Source organism: Sus scrofa, chromosome 12, assembly GCF_054392235.1.
Source record: "Sus scrofa isolate SSC_HxYL_T2T_F1_AM1 chromosome 12, Sscrofa_HxYL_maternal_Yorkshire_Landrace_v2.0, whole genome shotgun sequence".
NCBI classification, from domain to species: domain Eukaryota; kingdom Metazoa; phylum Chordata; class Mammalia; order Artiodactyla; family Suidae; genus Sus; species Sus scrofa.
In genome coordinates this window covers 59558335-59582979 of record NC_139394.1, presented here as the reverse complement: position 1 = coordinate 59582979, position 24645 = coordinate 59558335, and the positions used below count along the sequence as shown (strand labels likewise).

Here is a 24645-nt window from a genome sequence, read left to right as displayed (position 1 = left end):
TCCATGAGGACGTGGGTTTGATCCCTGGCCTCGCCCAGTGGGTTAAGGATCCAGCGTTGCTGGGGCTGTGGTGTAGGTTGCAGACGCGGCTCGGATCTGCTGTGGCCGTGGTGTAGGCCGGCAGCTGCAGCTCCAGTTCAACCCCTAGCCTGGGAACCTCCACATGCCACAGGTGTGGCCCTAAAAAAAAAACAAAAGCAAAAACAGAACAGCAGCCTCTCCGTGTTACACGCGGTGGTGGTGGGTTTTGTGACGATGCCTTTCCATGGTACTTAGTGAAGTATTTGCAGAGGATGCGTGCCTGGGAGTTGCTTCAAGGCAATTGTCTGGGGACAGGGAGCGGGTGAGGGTGCAGATGAAACGAGATCAGCCCTGAATCCATCCTTGTTCAGGCCGAGCAGTGGGTTCATCACGGTTCCTTAGACTCTGCTTCTACTTTTGTGTTTCTTTCGACTTTCCCAACATAAAAAGTAACAGGAAGGAAGAAAAGGGAAGAGGAAAAAACAACGAAGAAGGGGCCCTCTATCTCAGTGTTTCAGCCCAAAGACATCTGGGCCTCCCTCCCGGAAGACCCCCCGCACTGGGTTGGAAGTCGGGACCCCCCTGGATGGGCCCCACTGGTGCAGAGAAGGGGTGAGAGCATGGCTGAGGGGTCCGTCCCGGCTGGATTCCAGTTCCAGCTCTTCCTCTTAACGGCTGTGGGGCTGGTGGAGAAGGTCAACCTTCCAGAAGCTCAGCTCCCTCGCCAGAGACCGAGACGAGCGTTCGGTCTTGCTGAGCCGCAGGCGAGGCCCTTCCTCCATCACACTCAGTGTACAAGCCGGCACGTGTGCATGGGCCACGCGCACGAGCCATGGCCCGGCTCTCCCTGGCTTTGAAAAGGTCCTTGGATCCTCTTCCTGAAAGATCCTGCAGAGGCGAGAGACTCCGTTCAAGACAGGTGCCGGAGCTGGGCTCGCATTCCAGAAAAGCCACAGGTCTCGAGGGAGAGGATTGCGGTGAGACGGTGTGTAGACGCTGACCTCTGACCCGAAAGAAGCGCAGCTGGCTCGGGCTTATCCTTGTCACTGGCCGCCTTAGAATGACGTCCTTAACTGACCCCGTCGCAGCCCAGTTTACTTAAGCCTGCCCAGGACCTCCCAGCCAGAGGCCCCCTGTGTGCTCGGCGCAGGGTTTGAAATGGCCAGGTCACCTTGGTCGTGGCCCCCAAGGCCGCCTCTTCATCTTTGGAAGAGTAGCCGGTTGATCGCCTGTTATCCTGCCGCCCTCCGTGGTGTCAGTGAGTGAGGTGCAGTGTCGATTGTCGCAGGCATTGTGGACCCTCTGGTCCCTTCCGGTGGCACAACTTGTAGAGCTCAGGGTTTCGGGGATAGAAGACTGAGGAGGAACCGCTGTGTTAAAAGCAGTTCCAGTGCTTTCCCCGCCCGGCACCGGCCCGGCCCCTGTCCTCCTGGCGTCTCTGCAGGCCTTGGAGCTTGGGACCGACCCCTTTTTGAAGTTTCTCTTTTCTTGGCCTCCTGGACGCATCTTCCCAGCTCGCCTCTCCCGGGTTTCTGTCCCTTTCTGTCTTCTTCACTGGCTCTTCTTCTTGTTCCTTCCAGAGGCTCGATGAGTTTATTCATTTATAGAAAAAGGAATGTCCTGTGCCTCTTTGGCGTGCCAGACTCCACCCCGGGCACTGCGGGTGCGGGCAAACCCGATGGGCACAGTCCCTGCCGTGGACACTCCCCCGCCGGGGGCGGAGGCAGGTGGTACCTAACTGAGGACCTAAATCGTGGTTTCGGAAGGGTCACAGCAGAGACAGAGGACATGGCCCATTGCAGGTCCAGAAGGAGTTCCCTGAGGACGGGGAGCTGATGCTGAGTTTGGGAGGATGCGTGAGGATTAGCTCAGCCAAGAGGGGCCAGCGCCCCCTGGGCGGGAAGGACGGCAAGGGTACTGGCCGGGAGGCAGGACGGCTCCAGCCCAGGTACGGCCTGTGGCTGCAGGGGCGGCAGGGGGCCCGATGGCACAGGGCCTTCAGGCACCGTGAAGAGTGTGGATTTGAAGCCATGGGGGAATTTGAAGCCAGGAAGTAACCGGATCGCATTTCCATCCCAGCTCGACTGTGAGGAAGAGGGTTGGGGAAAGTGAGCGGCAGGTTGGTCCCCGCAGTGGCCCAGGCGGGAGGCGGTGGTGACCCGATGCTCGAGGCCTCTTGCCTTGGAGCGGGGGCTTCATGCGAGGAAACTCAAACCAGATGTGTGGTTTCGCCTTCCCGGCCGGTTACTGCTCCTATTTCTCAGTCCTCATCACTTGATCTGCTTCTCTCCGAATCACCCTCCGTTGAAAATTCGGGGCCGGGAGCTCCCTGGTGCCCTAGCAGTGAGGATTCGGCGTTGTCCCTGCTGTGGCCCCGGTTTGAGCTCTGGCCCGGGGACTTCCATATGCTGAGGGAGTGGCCAAAAATAGAAGAGAAAATCCAGTGTCGCCTGTATCCGCCTCCCCTGGGGGCCGCCGCAGCCCCTGGTCCAGAACCCGTGCCTCTCGGCTTCACGTGCCCTCAGCTCCCACCCTCGTCTTGTCAGCTCCTCTTTCCTTAGAAATGACTGATCTAAGGTCGATCCTGCGCTCCGGGCCGCCAGCAGTTGCTCCGGCGCTTCGCCTGGTCTGTCCGCGTGCCTCGTTTCCAGTATTTTTGAAGGAAATTTGTTGCACAATGTAAACCCTGCCCCCCAGCCGGGTAGTGGCGGGATTCCTGCCCCGGTGCAGCTTTTGGTCAACCTGAAGATGATTCTGGAGGCAGCAATGAATGAGAAGATGTGTGCTTTTGGTTCTGGCAAGAAGATGGAGAGACACACACACATCCCCCACCTTACTGTAAGCATCTTGAGATGCTGGATGAAATACTACAACACCTTCTAAAATGTGAACGCAGGGCTGCCTTTACAAGGAAGAAAGCAACGCCCCCGAGGAAGAGCTGGAGAGAGGGCGGGAGCCCAGCGCCGAGGTCCGTCACGGCGACATGTGGCAGCGTCCGCAGCCGGTAGGCGCGGCAGGCTTTGCAGACCCCAGACAGCACGTCTTGTCGTCTTTTTCTCTTCCGACAACCCTTTGAATGTATAAAAACCACTCCGAGCTCATGAGTTGTACAGAAACAGACCACAAGCCAGAGAGGAAGTTTGCAAACACCCCATGGAGAGGCCGGGGCTTCCGTGGATGGAGGCAGGCGAAGTCTGAGGTCCCCAAGAGGGGGCGCGCTCGAAAGACTGGGTCATCGGCACAGAAGGGGTGTTAGAAAAAGTCCACGCACCGTCACGGGGAGATGATGCGGCAGCTTGCCCTGTAGTTTGTGCAGGTTTCTCAGTGTTTAAAACCGTGGATGTGCTGCGCTGACATGGGTTGGGCTTAAAATTGACCTGGCCTGACCTATGTTGAATCCTGGGGATCTGAGGATGGAACTCAGGGAGTCGGTGAACTTGGATGAGAAAGCTAATGGCATTCTTCTTTTTCCCAGCCTCTAAGTGAGGGTTAGCAGTTCCTTCAGTTAAGACGGGAGGCAGAGGAGTTCCCTGGTAGCCTAGGGGTTAAGGATCTGATGTTGTCACTGCTGTGGTGCAGGTTCAGTCCCCGGCCCAGGAACGCCTGCGTGCTATGGGCACAACCCCCTCCCCCCAAAAAAGAAAAAAGTGTTGAACTCACAAAATAAAACCATATTTAAAAAAAGAAGGCAGGAGTTCCCGTCGTGGTGCAGTGGTTAACGAATCCAACTAGGAACCATGAGGTTGCGGGTTTGGTCCCTGCCCTTGCTCAGTGGGTTAACGATCTGGCGTTGCCGTGAGCTATGGTGTAGGTTGCAGACGCGGCTTGGATCCTGCGTTGCTGTGGCTCTGGTTTAGGCCGGTGGCTGCAGCTCCAATTCGACCCCTAGCCTGGGAATCTCCACATGTCGCGGAAGCGGCCCAAGAAATAGCAAAAAAAAAAGACAAAAAAAAAAAAAAGAAGGCAGGCAGCAAACAGTTAATACTGATAGGGCCTGTGACTTTGTCATGTAGAAATTAGACAGTTTCACATCAAAATATAGTACATGTGTGATTATCTCAGAATTTTACAAATAACTATTTTGATAAGCATGTTTCCATATAACTGGAAATCTTTTTTAATTTTTTGTCTTTTTGCCTTTTCTAGGGCCGCTCCCCGCGGCATATGTGGAGATTCCCAGGCTAGGGGTCAAATCAGAGTTGTAGCTGCTGGCCTACACGACAGCCACAGCAAGGCAGGATCTGAGTCGTGTCTGTAACCTACACCACAGCTCACGGCAACACCGGATCCTTAACCGACTGAGCGAGGCCAGGGAGCAAACCCGCAACCTCATGGTTCCTAGTCAGATTCATTAACCACTGAGCCACGACGGGAACTCCATCACCAGAAATCTTGAAACACACTTCTGAATAATTATCAGGCCAAAGAAGATATTGTTGAAGATGTTAAAATATTTCGAATTTAGAAACTAACAACAGTGAAAGTATCTTGTATCAAAACTTGCAGGTTTAGAAGGGTAATATTTAGAAGAGCGTGGAAAACAAAGGAGTTAACTTTCACGTGAAGGAGTTAGAGAAAAAACAAAGTGTATCCAAAGAACGTGTATGAATAGAATTAAGAAAAATAAATGCAGAAATTAATAAATGAGATCTGATCAACAGACTCAAAAACTTGTTCTTGGAAAGGATTAATAAAAAGGCAAGCTTGTGGCAAGGCTGGAAAAAAAAAAATGCACGAACAGGTGGTGTGAGAAATGAAGAGAAGGACAGAAACGGGGCAGTCTTTAAACTATGGGGGGATATAATGAACAGTTTTATGCCAGTGCTTTTGGAAACTCCGAGAAAATGGGCAATTTCCCAGAAAACCGTAATTTAACAAAACCAAGTCAAGGAGAAGGGAAAGCAGAATTCCCAGCGTGGGACGCTGTCCAAGTGTGGAGTGAGTGTTGAAAACACGTCGAGCAGCCCTTCATTGATTCAGCACTTGTGTGTCGCGTCTCCACACCAGGCACTGTTGCAGATGCTGGGGATGCAGCAGTAAACAACCAGAAGGCCCCACTCTGTCCGTTCCGTCCCGAAGAGCATTCTAGGATGATGGATACGTTCCTTACTGTCTCTGTCCAAGATGGTAGCCAGTGGCCACAGGGGGCTCTGAAGCTCCTGAAGCCAGATGTGGCCAGCGGTTATCTGGCTAGTAAGGTCTGTGACGTGTGAGCCACTTCCTGTAAGAGAAGAGGTTGCTCCGCTCTTGGGACCCTGACCTTCACCGAAGCAGCTCCCCAGTCTGAGGTGGGCTGTCCGGGGGCCACACAACCACGTGATCCGACTCACCTGTCACTTCGTAGAGTGTTTTTCTTTTTTGCTTTTTAGGGCTGCACCCGCGGCATATGGACGTTCCCGGGCTAGGGGTCAAATCGGAGCTGGGGCCGCCAGCCTACGCCAGAGCCACAGCCATGCCAGATCCGAGCCGCATCTTCGACCTACACCACAGTCATGGCAACGTGGGATCCTTAACCCACTGAGCGAGGCCAGGGATGGAACCTGTGTCCTCAGGGATGCTGGTTGGGTTTGTTACTGCAGAGCCGTGACGGCAACTCCCATGGAGCGTTTTCACCTGCTGTGTCTGCTATCTGGGGGGGGACTCAGTAGCTCAGGGAGCCTTTGCTTAGCATGTGAACACTTTGTCGTGGCCTCGCCCAGTCTCTGGGAAGCACTCATTACCTGCTGGGTGAGTTGGGATGGGAGACGGGAAGCTCGGGGAGCGGAGGGGCTGAGTCCTGGGCCTCCCTCTTCATCGGTGTTGAGGGAATGGGCAGGAGTAGGTGCTGATGGGGAGCTGGGGCTGGGGCGGGGCTGGCGTGCTCCTTCATCGACAAAAAGAGAAACTAAAACTAGACGATGTCACTATAAAAGAAATTTAAAGGAGTTCTCTGGTGGCTCCATGGGTTAAGGATCCAGTGTTGTCACAGCTGTGGCACAGGTTCACTCTCTGGCTCGGGAACTTCCATGTGCCGTAGGCACAGTGAAAACACAAGCCAAAACAGAAACAAAACTTTTAAAGAAAAATTCCCTCTCTCGGACTTTGTACAGATGGGTGCCTTAAGTATCTTGGGCTCAAGAAGAAAAGGCCAGGCTGGGAGTTCCCTGGTGGTGCAGCGGGTTGAGGATCCAGCATTGTTACTGCAGCAGCTGGGGTCGCTGCTGTGGTGGGGCTTTGATCCATGGTCTGGGAACTTCCACATGCTGCAGGCGTGTGCCCCCACCACCCCCCCAAAAAAGAAAAGGGCAAAGCCATGTGGGTCGGGGTGAGAATGCGTTCTGGAATCAGTACTTCTCCATAAATTCTAGAGCCTTTAGGTTTATTGGGGCTTCGTCCATGCAAACAGCAAACAGTGCCGGGTGAGGGGCTGCACCGGGAGGCTCTACTTCGTCAGGAGTGCGGGCACTTTGGGGGCACAGCTCTCGAGGTGGCGAGGTGGGAATGCTGTGGGGTCCCCGGACCCTGTCCAAAGTCAGCAGCTGCTGACGGCAACAGCGTCCCCCCCCCTCCCGCCCCGAGAACTGTATGCGCAGTCCTCTCGGGGGACACTTGCTAAGAGGGCTCTCCGGTGTGAGTGGTTCCAGGACGCCTTGTGTGCTTCTGTTTTTCAGGGATGATACTGGTGATCGTGTTGCTGCTCGTGGCCATCGTGGTCGTGGCAGTCTGGCCGACCAACTAGTGGCAGTCGGGGGCCCACCGGCCATGACACCTGCCAGTGATGGAGAAAACTCAGCATCCTCTTGGTACACGAAAGCTGCTCTCAATAAATGCCCCCAAAGCTCTCAACTCGTGGCGTGTGTTGCTTCAGCAAAGGCAAATGGCACGGTGGCTCCAGAGAGCTGCCTGGGTATCGGGCAGCGTGGCCCTTTGGGGTCCTGCCTTGGTCTTTGGGGCGCTCCCTCGTGACCCCCCTCCGTGTGCTGGGTCTCCTGGGGGACGGTGCTGCGTTCAGAGGCAGTCGGTGGCCTCTGGGGAAGTCGTGTACCCACGTGGGAAACAAGTGAGCAGCCAGGGCCACGGGCGTCCAGGTGGCGAAGAAGGAGTGACGTGAGGGCTGTGACACAGCGTACGACTCTGTGTGACTGCCACCCGCCGCCCCGCCCAGGTCCCCCACCGTGGTCACCAGTCCTAGTGGGGACGTATCTCCGGACTCCACCTGGGGACCCCCCTTCAGCCGTAGGAGCGTGTTCTTTTTCTTCGCTGGGTGTGGGGAGCCCGTTTTCCAGCCCCGAGCATCGTGGTGAGTGCAGGGCATCAGCTGCGGGCACGGAACTGACCAGGCCTCAAAGAAAGGTGGAGGGTGGCATCGGGACGATGGTGCCTTTATTTGGCTCCTAAACCAGCCCGACAACCTCGAGGGTGTGCGAGTGGACGCGTGTGTGGATGACGGGGGCACACGGGTGGGCCAGGCCCGCGAAGGGCGCCAGGCGCGAGGGAGAGGTGGTGAGAGCGGGTCAGGGGAGAGGGCCAAGCGTCGTGCCCCCAGCCCCGCCAGCCGTGCGGAGGGAGGGCGGGCTCTGCCCCCCAGGGCTCGAGGGGAGAGGGTCAGGGCTGGTGATGGGGCGCTCCCGGCACAGGGCTCCCCCGAGGAAGAGGAGAGAGCAGGCAGCGGAGTCCTGGGGGGTCTCGTATGGATTTTCTAGAGACTACAGGCAGCTGCGCTCCAGAGGGCGTGACCTGACCGCCATCCCCAACCCCCGGGACTAAGACAAGCACAAGGGGACCACGGACAGCTGGGCGCAGCGTGGACTCCAGGGACCCCAGACCTGAGGGTCCAGTGCTCCGGCCCCCCCGTCAGAGGGAGTCACAGCTCCGGACTTGGCCTGTCGTGAGTCCCTGCAGAGTGTGGGTGACCCTCTTCCTGGCAGTTCTTCCCTGGGGGGGCCGGTCACTCCCAGGCCACCCGAGCAGTCTGCTTCCTCCTGGGGCATGTGTGGCGGTGGCACACGGCCCTCATTGGGAGGTAGTCTAGCCCTGGACGTGGCCTGCCTGGGGTCACACTTGGCTCCATCCACGTCGACCGGGACAGGGCTGTGTTCACAGCCACCCAAACCCAGGACCATCCCAAGGGTCAGCGCCTCCCTTGGTCGCCTGTCCGTGCAGCTCAGCTCCGGGCTCCAGGCCCTGGTGGGTGGGACAGCTGCACGTGGGCTCCCTCAGAAGGTGGGGGACTCTGGAGACCCTCGGCCCAGAAGTGAAGCCAGAGCTTCTGCTCACAGCTCACTGGCTGGGACCTCAGCAAGGGGACCAGAAGTGCCCTACAGCCTGAACTGGGTGGACAGGCCCCAGTGACAACCGCAGGCAAGGGACCTGCTCTGTGCTTCGTTTCCTCCTCTGGAAAATGGAGAGGAGACGGCCTTTTGCCTGGGGCTGCCGCCAGGACTCGGTGAGTGAGCACTTGGAAGCGCAGAGACCCCCTGTGGCTCAGATGATAGGATCCTCCCTCTAACCCAAGTCTACACCCAGTGGGCCTGGTGGGCCACACCGGGAGACCCAGGCCTCTGACCCGGGGTGACAGAGCAAACCCTGGTGAGGATGTGACACGTGGGCCCGGGCAGAGCAGGAGCTCCGTCTGTCTGGACCCCGGGGACCAGCACGTGCAGAGCAAGGCCAGGCCCTGGGAGCGGTTCACACAGACAGTGGCTTGCGGGTGGAGCAGGGAGCCGGGCAGCCGTGAGCTTGAGCCACGCGGTTGGGGAACGGGATTGGGAAGCAAAGGAGAGGACCCGGAGGCAGGCCTGGTTCAGGACGGACGTGCTCCTGGAGGCGAGGGGCCGGGCTGGACGGGGAGGGGCAGCGGCAAGGCCCCCGGGACGGGTGTTCCTTGTGGGCAGGGGTGGGACGGTTGCTAACGGATCCCCTGATGGAAGGTCAGGAATCCACGGAGCACATCTTGCAGGCTTGTCGCACAAAACCCCAAATCTGTATAAATAGCGTCTCCTTGGAGCCCCCCACTTTGGGGCTCATGGGAGGCGGCCCTGAGGGTCTGTTTGACTTTCTCACCTCCTCTTGACTTGCTCAGCACGGAGCCCCGGCAACGCATGGGGCATCTCTGAACCAGAGCCACGGCGGCCTGGCTCAGCCGCACACAGAGGCCTTTCCGAGCCAAACGCCGAGCCGACGTCTGCACACAGCAGCTTCTGTTCTCCTGGCTGAGTGGGCTCGAGGCCCGGGCCCAGCGCTGCGGGCTGGGTAACCTGGACCAGTGGCTTCACTTCTCTGGACCCGCAGGCAGGGGACGGCATGAGAAGCTGGTCAGGTTAGATGGTGGGGACCTGCCCTCCAGGCCCCGGGCGGTGCCAGGCAGGGAGGCGCCCGCTTTCCTCAGCTTCCTCGAAGAGGGCTTCTTACGAAACACCCGCCCCACTCTGACCCCAAGGGGACCCAGAATAGGCCGAGCTGGGCCAGTCTGGGGATCTGTTTCATCGGGACCCACCCTGGAGTCAGCTGGCTTTGGCCAGGCCTGGTTGCCCCCCTTTCCAAGGTGTCGGGACCACAGTCCCGTTGGCCGGCCAGGTCTGAATCAAGGGGTTGAGCAGGAAGAACTTAGCCGAGGGAAGCGACGCAAGACCCATCACCTTGGCTGCGTCTCCGAGGAAAGTAAACTTTATTAAAATAACAGCCTAAGTATTGTTGAACTTAACTGATTATTAATTATAAGCATTTATGTCTGGATACCATATAAAGAAATCCAGATACCTTGTTCCACCTGGTACTTCTGTTCCGTTGAAGCTTCCTTATTATTAATAACTGTAATTAAACCTTAGTTTTCATTAGCCCCCGGACCATCTGCTCGCTCAGACCCCCCAGGCTCCAGCCGGGCCCTGGCCCCTCCTTCCGAGGGGCTGCTGCAGGATTTCTGCCTGCCCCTCTGCTTCGAGAACCATCAGGTTCTCTCTGGACCCGTCCTCGGAACGGCCAGCCCGCCTGGCACTGCATTTTGCTTCGCAGACAGCAGAGCTTTCTGCCTACACTAGTTAGAGATGATCTTTTATGTAGTTGGGGCTTCTCCAGCCCTGCTGAAGGTAAGTAAGTCCCCTGCCCCTTGATTTAACAAAGCGGCCAAGACGCAGCTTTCCTCTGATCGCTTCCCACGGCTCCAGCTTGCCTTCCAACTACGCACCAGTAACGGGAAGCGCACCCCCTCTTTCCCGCAGTGACTCGCGGTCCTGTAGCGTCTCCAGTTTGATACAGGACTTGAACCGATGAACTCGTTCCTTTCAGCGCTGGCTCCATTTGGCCTTTCACGCCGAGTTATTCCTGGCGTATTTCTTACGTCTTTATTTAGTCTTAAAAAAGTAGGGCGTGCTCCACTCAACAGAATCAGAAACCTAGGTGCGTCTCTGCCGTGAGCGGGCAGTGCCTGCCCCAAGGCGCTGTCTCGGGCCAGCGGGGAGGGCTTTACAAAGGCGTGAGCCTCCACGGGAGCTGGCCAGACCCTGGGGAGCTCTCTGACCCCCAGGAGGGTCTGGGGTTTGGACTGGACCATGCTGGCCCCTCAGCAACCCCTCCGCCGGCTCTTGCCTTGGCGTTCCGGGCTCTAAAACGGACCTATCCAACCCCCTTGCATCAGGAATTAGCAGCCGCTTAGGGGACTGGCTGCCCTGAACGCGGCAGATGTCTTGAATCCTGCACCTGGTCCAGCGGGGTCTGAACTGGCTCTGAGAGGAGCCTGTGGCTGCAGGAAGGTCTCGCCCGAGACCCGCACCCTGTCCCTACCGGCTTGGTGTCAGGCACTGCCATTCCAGCTGGGACGTGGACCCGGGACTCCCCCTGCGTCTCCCCACCCTGGCGTGGACCCCTGGTTCCTAGAGCCGGACTCCTGGCGCAGGTTGGGCTGGCCCTGTTCCTTTCCGAGCGGAAGCTAAGGGCGCCTCGGCCAGCTTTCCGCGCAGCGGGGATGTGCCTTCCGGGGCCAGATGAACCTGCGTCGCTTAGACTTGTTTTCCAAACAGCTGGGTGCAGAAATTACAGCTTCCTGGTGACAATCGGCTCCACTTGGCATGGCCACCCAACATGTCCCTAATAACTGAATTGTTTATTTAATAGAGCAATCACAGCCAGTTGGAGGTTTAAACCGCGCTCCCCCGAAACCCAGTGAGCTCAGCCCCTGGGGGCTGCGTAGCGCTGACCCTGACCCAGGCCGCCGCGCCCCGTGAAGCCTTAGCGAGGAGAACCTCTGCACGTCACCAGCCCTGGTGTCTTTTTAGCGCATCTCCCCTTGGCTGCAGACAGAAGACTGGTGGCGGAAAGACCCGGACACTCCTTGCAGGTTTGGGGTCAGATGGGGAGGCTGCAAGGGTGGCTCTGCCCTGTCCCCTGGGGCCCCCTGGCCCGGAGCCCTAGGAAGCGGCCGGGATGGATCCCAGGGACGGCCTCTTTGGGGCTGTCCCATTTGAGAGCCTCTAGCTCACAAGCACAGTCGGAGCCAGCCAGCCCCTCGGGCCTTCCAAGGAAAGCTGCCCTCTCCTGTCTGTCTGGCAGGGGTCTTTGGGCTCTGTCACACTGGTGTGTTCTCAGACCAGAAGCCACCCGCCTTAAATGGCCTGAAAACTGCCATCCTTTCCTCTGCACACCGACCACCCGCACTCAGGCCTCCAATAAAGACCGGGAGATGGAGAACAGTGTACAAGAGTTTATTTAATTGATATCGGAATTTAGTTCTATCATGTGGGGCCCACGTTACAAGTTCCATCTGGGTCCATTACAATTCTAACCAAAAAAAAAAAGAAAAAAAAACCTTAAAAAAAATCCACAACTTTTTCATGTCATTAAATATATTCATATATAATAACTGTAATATATTAGTATGCATTGGAAAGGAACATTGACCCAAACAATATGTCATGGTCACAACTAAACATTTACAATTCTGAGTGAACAGAACTCCGAAAGGCAGGAGGGAGTCGGGGAGGGTGGGAGGCGCTGGGGAGCAGGAGGGGAGTGGGGCTGGCGTGGTCTGGGCGCGGACACGCTTGGGTACCCTAGGGTGCGGCCTGGCTGTGGTCCGGGTCTGGGCCCGGTAACCCCACTGCGGTTGCTCCACGCTCCAGCCTGCCTTTGAACACGGAGACCCTGACATTTTTCAGTTACCTAAAGGGACCAGCTCCTGATCCCTCGGGGTCTCCGTGATTTCTATCGCGGCGCAGCCCGGGCAACTCAAGGCGGTCTGTGCCTGTTGCTGCGGCTACTGCAGAGGCAGAGCCCCAGTGGGCAGCTCCCGGCCTCCCCTGCTTGGGCCGCAGAGCTCCCTCCCTCCCTCCCTGGCAGCTGTGGGACCTGAGGCTGCTGTCCCTGCGCCGCTCGCTCGCTCGGCACAGAAGCCTCAGCCTGCAGGCAGGTCCAGGGGGCAGCCCCCCATCTGTCCCCTCACCTCCACCCCAACCTTCAGCGTCACCGTGTGGCAGAAAAGCAGGGACCCCGCACCACCCAGCAGGTAAGGACAAGGACAACTGGGAATCTTTTTCTTTTAAAGACTAATCTGGTATGTTTTTCTTCAAGCACCTACACATCACAAGTCTGGTTAATACACTCTTCGAACGCTAGCGCCACTCCACACCCTCTCCTAACTGTACAAACCGCAACACCTCACCTCCTGTTCCATCTCCCGGGGCGGGGGCGGGGGAGGAAGAGACGCTTCCCGAGGCTGGGTCCTCACTGCCACCTGCGGGGTTGGGTTCAGAGGTGGCCGGGGTTCGGGCTGGGCCTGTGACGCGGGGAAGGCAGCCCGTGTGGACAAATGCCAACCTGGCCGAGCTGCCACCTTGACCGTCCGCAGAGGCCAGGCCCCTTTGTCCTTGGGGTGCTGAGCAGGAGGGCGAGGCTGGAGCCTGGCTGACCAGGAAGCACAGTGCCCTGCTGCTGGGCAGGCCGCTGGCTCCAGAGCAGGGGCGCCTGGGACGCCAGCAGTGCGAGCCCCTCGGGGACGTGGGGGGGAGACTCCGGCCCAGGGCCGGAGGGGGCGGGGCTGCCACAGCCCTTCCAGGCAGAGCAGAGCAGCCGGGCTGGTGTGAACAGAAGCAGGACGACTGTCTCAGCAGGGCAGTGCCTCGCAAGGACTGGGCCGACAAAACGCACGCACACCACACGGGGCGTTGGAGGGCTGCTGCCTGCTTGGAAAAGCTCCTTGGCTCTCAGCCTTGGTCCTGGATCCCGCTGAGACCAGTACGCCTTCCCAGGGCTGTTCTGTCTTCTCCCTGTCTCTGGGGGCGTCTCTGAAATGCCCCCAAACACCTCCAGGCAGCCAAACAGCCTCAGGATTAGCTGAGGCCAGGCTTCCAGAGACTTGCCCACCAGCCTGGCTGCCACCTCTGAAGATGACACTGTGCCCAACCTCAGTGGTGACTCACCTGGCAGTATTCCCCTGCAGCCCGAGAAGAACTGAGTAGGGGCCGCAGAGCTTGCGTGCAACGAGGCCTGTGGTCCGAGAGCCCAGCTCCAGTCTGAATCCAGTTCTCCCACTTTCCTGCCCAGTGACCTTGGGCTTCATTTTACTCCATGTCAGTGGGGGTGAGAACCCCTGTCTCACAGGGTTGGTGTGAAGATAACATGAGGTCGCAGGAGTAAAGTGCCTGGCACAGAGCAGGTGCCCAGTACACGGCAGCTGCGACACGGGCCGAAGCAGGGAGGCAGAGGGAACCCAGACCAGGAGGGCCCAAGCTTCCTGCTGGGCTACGACCCTTTTGGGCTGCCAAACTCCAGCAGGGAAGATAAAACCAATTTCCTCTCTGAGAAGAGCCAGGCCTTGACTTTCAGTGTGCGGGCAGGTCTGGGGGGCCCCGGGGCAGTGCAGCGGGCTCGGGCAGGTGGCTGGGCAGGGGCATAAGCCTGTGTGAGGACATCGGACCCCGTGGACCAGGGCTGCCTGCTTGGGGACAGTATCTCTAGGAAGCTTTAGAAAGGATGCCTGGCTGTCCTTGGGGGCGAGGAGGCGTCCACCAAGGAGGCAGCTGCCAAGGAGCGTGGCCAGGTGCAGCCTAGGCCTTACCAGGACAGCTGCGGAGGCAGCCCGGCCTGGAAGGGCTGTAGCAGGCTTTCTCAGCCTAGCAGCCTCGGGCCCTGCTCCAGGAGGTGGCAACTGCTTCCTTGGTACCCAGAAACCCAGTGGTCCTGCCCCTGCCAGCCCACACCGCAGGTGCTCAGGCACCTCAAGGCACGGCGGTCCCCACTTCCCCCAGCCATCCGAGCGCCTTAGCCTATGTTCCAGGCCCTCCCCAGCTGTTGACACCGCTGAGGGGCCTTGTGGGAGCTGATGTCATTACACAAACAGTGTCACTGCCGTAAACCCAGCCAGCGCCCCTTCCCCCTCCCCTGGAAAATGTCATAAAGGGTCTGCTTCCAACTTTCCAAAAAGGAAACGGAGGGTTTGCATTTGCAGTGCCGCCTCCAACCCAAAGCGCCAGCAGGCGCGGTGGCCGACCACGACCACCCGGCTCGGGCCTCTCGGGGGTGTCCCTGGCCCCATTGCCCTCGATCTGGGCCAGAATCCTGGTCCAGCATCCACCCCCCAGCTGGGCGGGGGCAGGACCAGCAGGAGCTTCACTGCTCTGGCTGCACAGATTGTAAACCACCCCCACCCGGGGGGACAGAGGCGGCAGGTGGAGGGCGGGCTGGACAGACTACTTAGGCCTCCCTCAAATGCCCCTCGCCCAAGGTGTCGCCGTCAAGATCCCTGTGGGAATTCCCAACGAAGGCTGGGAGGAAGGGGAAGGGATTCTTCGGTCTTGTGTGTTTGGGGTGATGGTTTGGCGGCGGGCCTGGGAGTTCACAGTTCTCCTCAGCCGCCCTTCTCGAGCCCTCGCCGAGGCCCACCTGCGCGGTCCTGCGCCCGCCCGGGCCCCCCTCCCGGCCCCGGGGGAGCGCATCGCGGCTCCGGACGGAGGCCGTGAGGTAGCTGAGTCTCGCCCTCCTTTCTCCGGGGGCCTGGCCGCGGGGGAGGGGGCCCGTGGGGCGGGGCGGGGGCGGGGCCGCCGTGGACCCCGCCCCCGCGCCGGCCGCGGCCCCGCCCCCCAGCTGGGAACGCCCTCGCGGGCCAAGTCCACACGGCCGGCCGCGGTGGCGGGCCGCCAGCTCCCGCTCCCGCTCCCGCGCCCCGGCCCCGCCTGCCCGCCCGCCCCGGCGCGCCGCTGCCTCCGCGCTAGGCCTTCTTGCACTTGCCCTTCTTCTCGCGCTGCTGGAACTTGCGCAGCCGCCGCGCCCACGTGTCCCGCCACTGGATCACCAGGCTGCTCTTGTCCGCCACGATGCCGCTCTGGTCGGGCGAGTCCTCCGCGTTGCCCAGCAGCAGGTACTTCTTGAGGGGCTTGATTTTGGGGCACTTGCAGGCGATGTCCCGCGAGCGGATCCACAGGTTCTGGTCACCGCGGCGGATGCGGCTGGCGCCCTGCTTGTACACGGAGATGATGTTCACCGTGAACTTCCACCAGTCCCCCGCCTTGTCGGCCTTCAGGATGTGGATCTGGACGGCTGCAAGGAAGCACACAGGGGAGTGGGCCTCAGCTGCCGCCTGGGTCCCCAGCGCCTGTGGCCAGGAGCGCCGGGGATGGGACTGCCTGTGGGATGGAGAAGAAAGAGGAGACCCGGGGCTGGGAGACCCCACCGGGGCATGCCTGCGTGGTGGCAAAGCCGACCCTGGACCCTTGCCTGCTGATAGGGCGCCAGGGCCACTGCTCCAAGAACTCTTCCTTCCTGCCTGTGCTGAAGGTGTCACCCAAGCATCGTCTTTGGGGACAACCTCCCCCAGGGTCGGGGAAGGCCAGAAGAAGCCTGGAGGAAGGGACCACGCCCCCAGCGCTCTGGGCAGACTGCAGCTGCCAGGCAGGTGCCCTTCACCAGCACAGTGCTGGCCCCTTGGCACAAGCTGAGGGGAGCCTCTTCAGCTGGCACCCCTGCCCCCAGCCACTTAACATCAAGTTCTATGACACTTCCAGATACACAACCCTTGCCCTTGACCCAATCTCAGAAAGCCAGAGTGGGGTCTCCATGCCCAGGTGCAGTGCCCTTCAAGAGGGCCACAGCATCCCCTCCAGAGTCCAGGATCCTTGTGCTGCCCACCTGCCAGGCTGCCTCGCCCTATCCTCCTGACCCTCTCCAAGTCCCCAGGTCACTGCCCCCCCCATTCTATTCTACTATTCCCCTGAGTGCAGGGGCTCCCAAACTGGAGCAGGTATCAGAGTCCCCTGAAGGGCTTGTCAAACACGCACTGCTGGGCCTCACCCCCGTTTCCCACCCAGGGAACACACTTCGAGAATCCCTGCCTTAGTAAATGTTAACAGATGTTATTTCTGCAGGATATTAAGAGGTATTTTTTTTCAAAAGGAGGACATGCTTTAACAAAAAGGGGGGGTTGCTAAAATATGTGAAATACTCGGTCAAGAAGTCTCCTTATTGGAGGCCTTTTCTGATCCTTTCATCTACAAATTGTGGGTGTGTGCGCATGCCTGCGTACTGGTTTCCTAAACAACTCACTACAGGACCCTCTAGCTGGCGCATCTCAAGTCAGCAGAGGCCCCTGGGACCTACCTGGGGGAATTCTGGGGCGGGGGGGAATGGGCACACTGTCATTTCGGGGAGTAAGTGCAGAGGTCTCTACTGCACTAGTCTCCACTCAAGGTAAACGTGGCCTTCCTCCCCCCGCCACGGTCAGAACACAGCACCTTCTCCTTGGGCCCATACCCTACACCCCTGGCGGCTGCCTGGCCCGGAGCTCTCCCGAGAAAGAAGCTTATCTGTCCCGACTGCAGGTGAAGAAGATGTGATACAGGTGAACTCAGTGGCTTCAGCAGCCATGAGGACACGTCCCCAGGGAAGGCTGAGCGGTCAGCACCTGCCCGCTTAGCTCTCGGCCCACCCACCATTTGTCCTGGCCTCCCACGCTGGCTGGCTTCTCTCAAGGTCTCTGGGGGCCCCTCCCGTCCCCTCCCGTGCCCAGGCTTGGCTCAGCACGATGGGAAGAGGCAGGCATGGCTGGGCGCGCCATCAAACGCCATCCAACTCACCCTTCTGGGGTGAGGAAGTGGCGGATTTTCCCATATTTTCACTTCAGCTGTTCCTGGGCATCCTGAACTTTGCACTCCAGTCTGAGGGCTCCAAAGAAAGGCTGCCATGGCAACCGTTTCCATGTTTTTGTCACCAAGGGACTCAACACTCAGTGTGAACTCTGGGGGGGGGGGGGGGAGTCCTTCAGCCTGGAGAAGTGGCTGGGCTGTGTGTGTTTGACTGTGCAGACGGGGGTCACCGTGGCAACTGCGTGCCCCTCAGCTAAGCAAAGGGGGAGCCGCCCCCAGCATCCCCGAGAGCCCCGGTTTCCTCTCCTCCTGGTGGCTGAGCTGAATACAGAATGAACATGCCCCACGCTGTGGCTCTCTTCCTGCATGGGACCTCAGCCCTCTGGCTCAGCGGCAGGGGGGGTGGGGGGGTGGGGGTGGCCCGCTGAGGATGCTGCACAAGGCACCTCTGGCTGGGGCCCCCGGACAAGGTGGCTTTGACCATCTGCTGGGGTGAAGAGCTGAACTGTGCACCCCCACCCCCACATCCTGACAGCAAATGAACACGGTGATGTCCCAACCCCGGTTCTCTCAGAACGTGACAATTTGGAGAGTCTGGAAGCGCTAATGACGTTCAGAGGAAGTTGCCGGGGTGGACCCTGATCCACCATGACTGGCGTCCTCCTACCACGAGATGAGGACACAGACACGCAAGGATGGAGAAGACAGCCGCCGCAGCCAGGGAGAAAGTCGGAGGAGTCGAGGCCGACCACACCTTGATCCCGGCCTCCGGCCTCCAGCCTCCAGGACTGGGAGGCCAGGCGTTTCTGCGGTTTAAGCCCCTCGGGCTGCGGTGCTCTGTTCCGGCAGCGGGAGCAAACTCAGGCATTTGGAGCGGAGACTCAGGATCCTGGACCTCAGCTCAGAGCCAGGAGGGAGGCAGAGCTGGTGAGATGTCCCGCCGCTGTATGGACAAGAGGCCACAGAGAGCCAGCTGGACAAGGGCAGGCCCTCCAGGGGCCCTTCAGGAATGTGGTCCTTCACAGCAGGAGGCCTGGAGCTCCCCCTCTCCCAGGCAGGGCATCCAGAGCAGCCCCCGCCCCTGAAGGGGACCCACCCATCACCCGGGACACAGCCTGGAGGCAGACCTGGCCCTGCACACCTTGCCGTCCTCAAGATTCCGGGGACCAAAGCAGCGGACACAGGTCAACCGGGACAAAGCACTGGCCCGTGTCCTTCTACCCCAGCAGCTCCCTGGCTGCAGGGTGGGACAGGGCAGGGGCGGGGGGTGGTAGGATTCGTGTGATTATGCTGGAAAAAATCCACATTTCCGCTGCCCTTGGCAACGCCTCTGCATATTACACAGCCCACCAAGTATGAGCTGCACACGCAGTGCACAGGCCAAGTCCCCGCAGTGCACACGGCTCAAAGTATTCAAAACACACACTGCAGCGCTGACCTCAGGCAGACCTACCCCAGACCCTCGGGGAGCATGCTGGGCTCGGCAGCGAGTGGGGCTGCCGCCACCTCTGACGCCCTGCTGGCTGGGAGCCCGGCCTGACTGGGCTCCTCTGGGAACGGGCGTGGCAGCCAGGGGGCAGCTCTGGCCTCCGTGGACCCTGAAAGGCGCCCCTTAACTCCACGTGCCGCTCACTCCAGGCCAACGAACCTTAGCCCTTGGGATGCCTGAGACCCCTAAACCAGCCTCAACGGGGCCAGAACTCGGAGGCCTGGGATGGGGGTGGGGGGCTCCCCCATCCCCTTATTCAGAAACAAGGCAAAGGAGATGACCCGTGAAAAGAGAGTGAGGTCAGCCGGGGTGCTAAGAGGCGTGCAGAGACCCCCGGTCTGCAGGAAGAGGCAGCGGGGCATACCCCCCCACACCCCCGCTGGTGCCTGGATGTAGGGGAAGTGCCCCCTTCAGGGTCCGTACCACACCTCTGAGCACTGCTCACCCCGACAATGAGGTGCAGGCTGGCCCACGCTGCAAGCGGGGCTCTGCTCGGGTGCAGAGAGCAGACCCTGGGTGCGGGGATGAGCCCCCGAGGTGCCCTGGGGAAGCCTCTGTAGGATGCAACAGGCACCCAGGGAACGGCTGGGGAGGGCACAGCCTCCAGAGAGGAGGTGAACGTCCAGGTCCCGGGTCCCAGGTGGCACTGTCTCCTGGCCCTGGGCTGCCTGAATCTGCAGGAAAGCATCCTTCCCTGCTGCAAGCAGGGCGATGCAGCAGCACCGCCCCCTCCCCAGCAGTTCCGGAGCTCGTGGGAAGGCCTTCTGTGCCAAGACCTGCATCAGCCACCAGGGCAGGGCGACGAAGAGTGATTTCCCCTGCCCGCTCAGGCTGAAGGAGGCACACACCTTCTGACCCTTGGCGGAAGCCTGCACCTGACTCTGGAGGCCTGGCTGTGACTCCCCAGGGGGAGAGGAGGGGACTAAAGGCCCCCCCTACGGTGGCCAGAGGCAGGGAGACAGCCTGTGCCCACGCTGGGCTGGTTGTGGGCAGGGGTAGGAGGCAGGCTGAGGGCCCTCTGAGCTGCATTCCCGGCTGTAGCACGAGGCGCCCACATGTCCTTCCATGGGCACAGACCCCGGCCATCCTCCCAGGGCTCCTCAGCCTCGACAGTGTCCCAGCCCCAGGGAGGTACCAGACCGTCCAAGGCAAAGCAACCTGAGAAGTGGGGAGTCACACGTCCGAGCCTGCATTCCTCCAGAGGGGGGAATGGGGGGACAGGCATCGCAGTCCGGAGCCCCCACTCATTCAAAGCCCCCCTTCCTCCACAGCTCCAGCCCTGGCCCAAGAGACCAAGAAGGGTCAGCTCTGGGCCCTTCAAGAACCTGGTCTTGCCACCACCTCAGACTGGACGGTCAGTGGCAGGAGGCTGACACATCCCCGGCTCGCAGGTTTGGGGGCTGGGGGACGTCCTGCTGGGATCAAAGCTCCTGGCTCGGGACAGATTCTAAGGAAGCTACTAGGTCATCAAGGAGCAGTTCCTGCATATTCGTCTGCCAGCCCGGCCTGCCATGGTGACCTGCTGGGCAGGGCCTGGGGCACAGGGGCGGTGGCCTGGCCGCCTGGGCGGGAAGGGCTGTCCTCCTCTCCCCACAAGCTTGGGACACCTGGGCATCGAGGCTTCCGGGCTCGGGGAGGTCTCTTAGATTTATGGGCTGCTCAGGGAGGGGCCCCAGGGGCTCCCCGCCCCTCCCCGCCCCTCCCGAGGAGGCTTGGGTGGTCAGCCCTGGCCGCCCCCGCCCAGCCCTACCTTCCTGTCAGCCAGTCCAGCCAGGGAAGGCTCGACACCCACCTGCCTCTGAGACGGCGGCCGGGATGAATGGGGGAGAGCGCTCACCCCACAGAAACCATTAAAACCACGCGGCGCATCAATCTCCCAGGACGGAAAGCGTGTCATGAGCTGCAGCTGCTTTCATAAAGCGCGGCTCTGACCACATGTTTTGTGGCCCCGTGAAGGTCAGGAGGCTGAGCCTCGTGCGGGGAATGCTGACCTGGGGCTGTGCAGCTGGTGGGGAGTCCTGGCAGCTCCGCCCAGCTTTCACCCAAGGGGGCGGAGGGCTGGGGGCTCACCATGGTCAGACCCCTCCGAGTCTGAGGCCTCAGGAACCCTGGGGCTGCCCCCTCCTGCCACACCCACTGAAACCCCACCTCAGACCTTGAATAAAGTGGGGACACCCAACCTGGGGCTAGTGAAGGCTCCCGCCTTGTCCCTCCTCTGCCAAAGGAGGCACGCCCCCCGCCCCAGCCCAGCAGTGGTGTGGAAGTGGCCTCGGTTTCCCCTGCCGGGTTCCAGGGCTTAGGCTCTGTTCTTAGGAGGTGGAGGGGAGCAGGGAGGCGAGGCGCCTGGGACGGTCTGAGGGCCGGGGGCTCCCTCGAGGAGGGGATGACAGGAGATCTGGGATCCGCCCGACTGGGGGGATCAGCCCTGCTCCCTGGGAGACGGGTATGGTTAGCCCTGGCCCCCTGTGCCCCCAGCTTGCAGGCGAGAAGAACTCAGGGGACAGGCCTGAGAGGCTCAGGCAGGAGGGCGGACCTCCCAGGTCCCAGCCAGAGGCCCGCATCGCGGAGGCTGGGCTCTGCCCGGCAATCGGCCCAAGGGAGCGAGAGCCTGGGGCCGAGGGCAGGAAGCCTCAAGCTGCCTCCCTCCAGTCAGGAGCTGAACCGGCCTGGCCGACTCCTCTAATATGGGGCATGTCCCTGTCCCCAGTTGTCAGAGCGTCACCCTGCAGGACGGCTGAGGCTCCCCCACACCACACTTGCCCAGCCCCTCAAAGCCCAACCACCCTCAGTGGATGGAACCTGCTTCTCCAAGGACAGCCAGAGAAAAGGTCTCGAGCCCGGAAACAGGGACCAAAGCAGGAACCCAGCCAGATCCCTGCGGGGGAGGCACCTGTCCCAGGGATGCCCCGCAGTCGGCCGCCAGCACATGCCCTCTGAGGAATCAATCCAGCCGCAGGGAGCCTCTGAAAGGTGTTCTGACCTCAGGCCACGCCTGCCCCCACCTCCCATCCCTGCCTGAGACCCCCACTGGCAGGTTGAGTGGCAGATGTGTTTGTGGGAAGACCTCAGGCAGAGTGACGGTGCTGGGGTCCTTGTGCCAAAGGTGCTAACCCCCGGGGGGCAGGTGACAGGACCGACGAAACGCACCCCGCTGGGGAAGGACGGCAGCCGCAGCGCCTGGGAGAAGCTCTCTGGGATCCCCAAGCCAAGGCGCTGGTAAGCGGGGAGAAGCCAAGCGCTGCCTGGCCGCAGGGGAACAGCCTGGGGTCCCGGGCACCCAGGACAGATCCCTGCTTCCCCCAAACCCCCACTCGGAGCCTCAGTGTCCCCATCTGTGAAATGGGAGGAGGCACCTTTCATCACATGGCCTTCCCTACCCACACCTCCTTCCTAAAAGCGGGATGTCAGAGGAGAGAAAGCTCCAGGGATGGGGACAGGTGGGGCCTGGAGCTGCCCAGACTCCAGGGCAGGCCCCTGTGGAGCCCAGCACCCCACAGCTGCTGGGGCGCTCGAGAGGAGAAAGCCGGGCTCCACGCTCCCCTGTCTGTGGGCATGGGGAGGCCCTGCAGCCCAGCCCAGCCCCCGCCCGTGGCAGGACGCCCTGGTCCGTGCAGCGGTCTGCGGGCTCAGGGGCTCTTGTCGAGCTGTCACTGGCCTGCTGGCCCTCCCTGCCCGACGTGGTGGTCACCGCCTTCTGCGACCTCAGGCTGACTCAGGCTGCCCCAGCTCCACATCTGGCCTCCATATGGGGCTGGCACTCTAAGGGGGGGAGGTCACATCTGGCTGGGGAAATCAGAGGATCCCCAGGGGGCCGGTGACCCCTGGGGAAGGGTCAGTCAGCCTCTGAACCACCACGCCGTGTGCCGCTGGCTGGTTGCCACTCCCAGCCACCATGACCAGCTGCCTCCCTGCTCAGCCCATGACCATGCCAACTGCCTGGCTCCCCAGCTAGCTGGCCCTTGGGGGACAGCCCTCAGGGGGCTCCTCCAACATCTGCACCCCACTCACCCCAAGGCCTAAAGTCACAACCTTCTGGAGACGCAGGAGCCTGCCCTGTGCTGCGCACGTGCAAGGGCTGATCCTGATCAGGAAGAGCTACCGACCCCGAGGTCGAAAAAAGGAAGGGCAGGGGGTGTCAAGACGGGCAAAGCCATCATTTGCCGAGGCCTGAGCTGTAAGACTCTCCCTGCCACCCCGCTCATCAGATCCCGGCCTGAGCAGCTGGACGGGAGCCGGCAGACCGCCGCGCCCGAGAATCTACAGCAGCTCCACGGGAACCTGCAGTCGTTCCAGCACCAGCTCCACCTCCTCGGCACCTACCTCCCTGCCGGCTGGGTCTCCCCACCCTCCATCACGGACCTTCCGTGACCTGCCTCCCCCTGCCCCCAGTCAGCCCGCCTCTGGGGCATCACCTGCACCCCACCTACCATCTTGGCTCCACCACCTCGGACAGCCCCGCCACCGCGACAGTCACGTGGCCACCCCTGCTCCTCCCCTAGGAGGTCTCCTTGGGGCTTATCAGGAGCTGGGAGCCCAGGGTGCTGTGGGGGAGTTGGTCCTTGAGGCTTCTGAGGAAGACCGTGCCCCCTCTGCTGCCAGAGGCTCAGCGCCTGGCATGGGCGGTGGGGTGGGAGGAGGGCTCTCAGGCTTTGGCGGCCCTGGTCTCTGGCACGTTCTTGACCATGTGGAGTCGCAGCATTCCATCGGCAGGAAGAAAAAGCCCTCCCTCGCCGGTGGTTCTGGGGCTTCACTAAGGGTGAGTGGAGGCTGGGAGGTGCCGTCCAGGGCCTGGCACGGCCTCTGCACTAGGGGTTCTGCTGCCCTGAGAGCACAAGGTACTTGGTGGGGGTACCACTGTAAAGCACAATTGCGCTGCAGTCCCCAGGCCCACCTCTGCCAGGGGCCCCAAGGAGAGCACACGCGTGCACACACACATGCACACACTCAGCCTGACAAACCCAGCTTCGCCCCACACATGCCCACAGAGCTTCTGCTCCGAGCTGGATCCTCAGAAACCACCCTGGAGGGCTCTCGAGAGGATTGCTCGGGGCCAATCATCTTAGGAAAAGCATTCTGATTTTTCCATCCGGTGGTGCCAAGATGTCTTTCAACAAAAGGGGTGACTAATAAACATTTCTGGGAACGAATCATTTTTCCAAGAACTGGCAAAAATGAGATGATTTCACCTTTCAGAACTCAAGCTGTCTGTCCTCCTCCCCCGTGGCTTCCGAACCCCAGGGCAGCAGCACCCCTGTGCCAGCTAAGCCAGGCCAGCTCTCGGTGGCGGCCGAGCGGCTTCTGCACGCGGAGGTGGACCTGGCTGCGGAGACCCACTGGCCTCTCCCCCGGCCTCCGCCCCGCGTGCCCTCTTCGCCCACTTGCCCCCTGAGCTGAGACACTTCGCCCCCTGCCCGGGAGCCCTGCTTTGCCCAGGGAGCACTGGCTCCTTGGGCTCCCTCCTTCAGGAAGCCCTCCCTCCACACCCCCTTCGGAGGATGGTCCACGCCCCGCTCACGCCCACCCAGGCTGGACCCCGGCCACACAGCCCCCTCCTCCTGCTATCATGTGTGCGCGGTCTCCCCGCTGGGACCCGAAGCTCCTGGAGGACTGAGCCTATGTCTCCTCCATCTGTCCACCCAGTGCCTGGGACGGGACAAGGTACGCGGCAGGTGCTCAGTGTCTGAGGGGGACTGGCTGGGGTGGCGACGGCGTGTGAGGGAGCAGGACTCCTGGGATGTGGGGGCAGGGCCCGCACAGTGGCCGTCGGCGACAGGGCAGTGCCGGGAGGCAGTGCAAACCGAGGAGCTGAGGGCCAGATGCCGGCGACTCTCAAGGCACACAGGCCTCGAAGGGGCGGGCAGGCCGCACTTCCACCACAGTCAGGAGGCCAGAAGGTCCATTTCCCACACCAGCCCAGGGGTGTCTCAGCCTGAAGCCAATGCCAGTCCTTGACCTGGCCGGCCTAACATCCCCACAGTTAAGTGCCCTGGACAGTGTCACTGGGTCTGCTCGTCGCCTGACTGCAGGTCCAGGTCCTGCAGCCTGGGCTCCCAGGTCAATGCACCGCAGAGGTGGCGACTCCAACAGGGG

At 60.9% G+C, this 24645-nt stretch overlaps 1 protein-coding gene, 1 long non-coding RNA gene and 1 pseudogene across 17 annotated transcripts in view; 2 read left to right on the top strand and 1 right to left on the bottom strand.

Moving 5' to 3' along the window:
* Positions 1 to 11679, top strand: part of LOC100622718 (syntaxin-8) — a 251867-nt gene extending 240188 nt beyond the window's left edge. For 6 of the 12 annotated variants that reach the window (XR_014821849.1, XR_002336834.2, XR_002336831.2 and 3 more), the window contains one exon: positions 6672 to 6846. This is a non-coding gene — a long non-coding RNA (syntaxin-8). Of the gene's footprint in view, positions 1 to 6671; positions 6847 to 7165; positions 7301 to 7403; positions 7504 to 7637; positions 7889 to 8279; positions 8447 to 9082 lie in introns of those variants that run through there. The other 6 variants (XR_014821847.1, XR_014821854.1, XR_014821846.1 and 3 more) reach the window with 4 other exon arrangements.
* Positions 11679 to 24645, bottom strand: part of NTN1 (netrin 1) — a 241409-nt gene continuing 228442 nt past the window's right edge. For 4 of the 5 annotated variants that reach the window (XM_084982995.1, XM_021066258.2, XM_084982994.1 and 1 more), the window contains one exon: positions 15114 to 15525. In XM_084982995.1, coding sequence (XP_084839121.1) covers positions 15197 to 15525 — 329 coding nt within the window. In that variant the 3' untranslated portion in view covers positions 15114 to 15196. 5 annotated transcript variants of the gene reach the window in all.
* On the top strand, positions 19926 to 21293 carry LOC146398401 (uncharacterized; annotated as a pseudogene).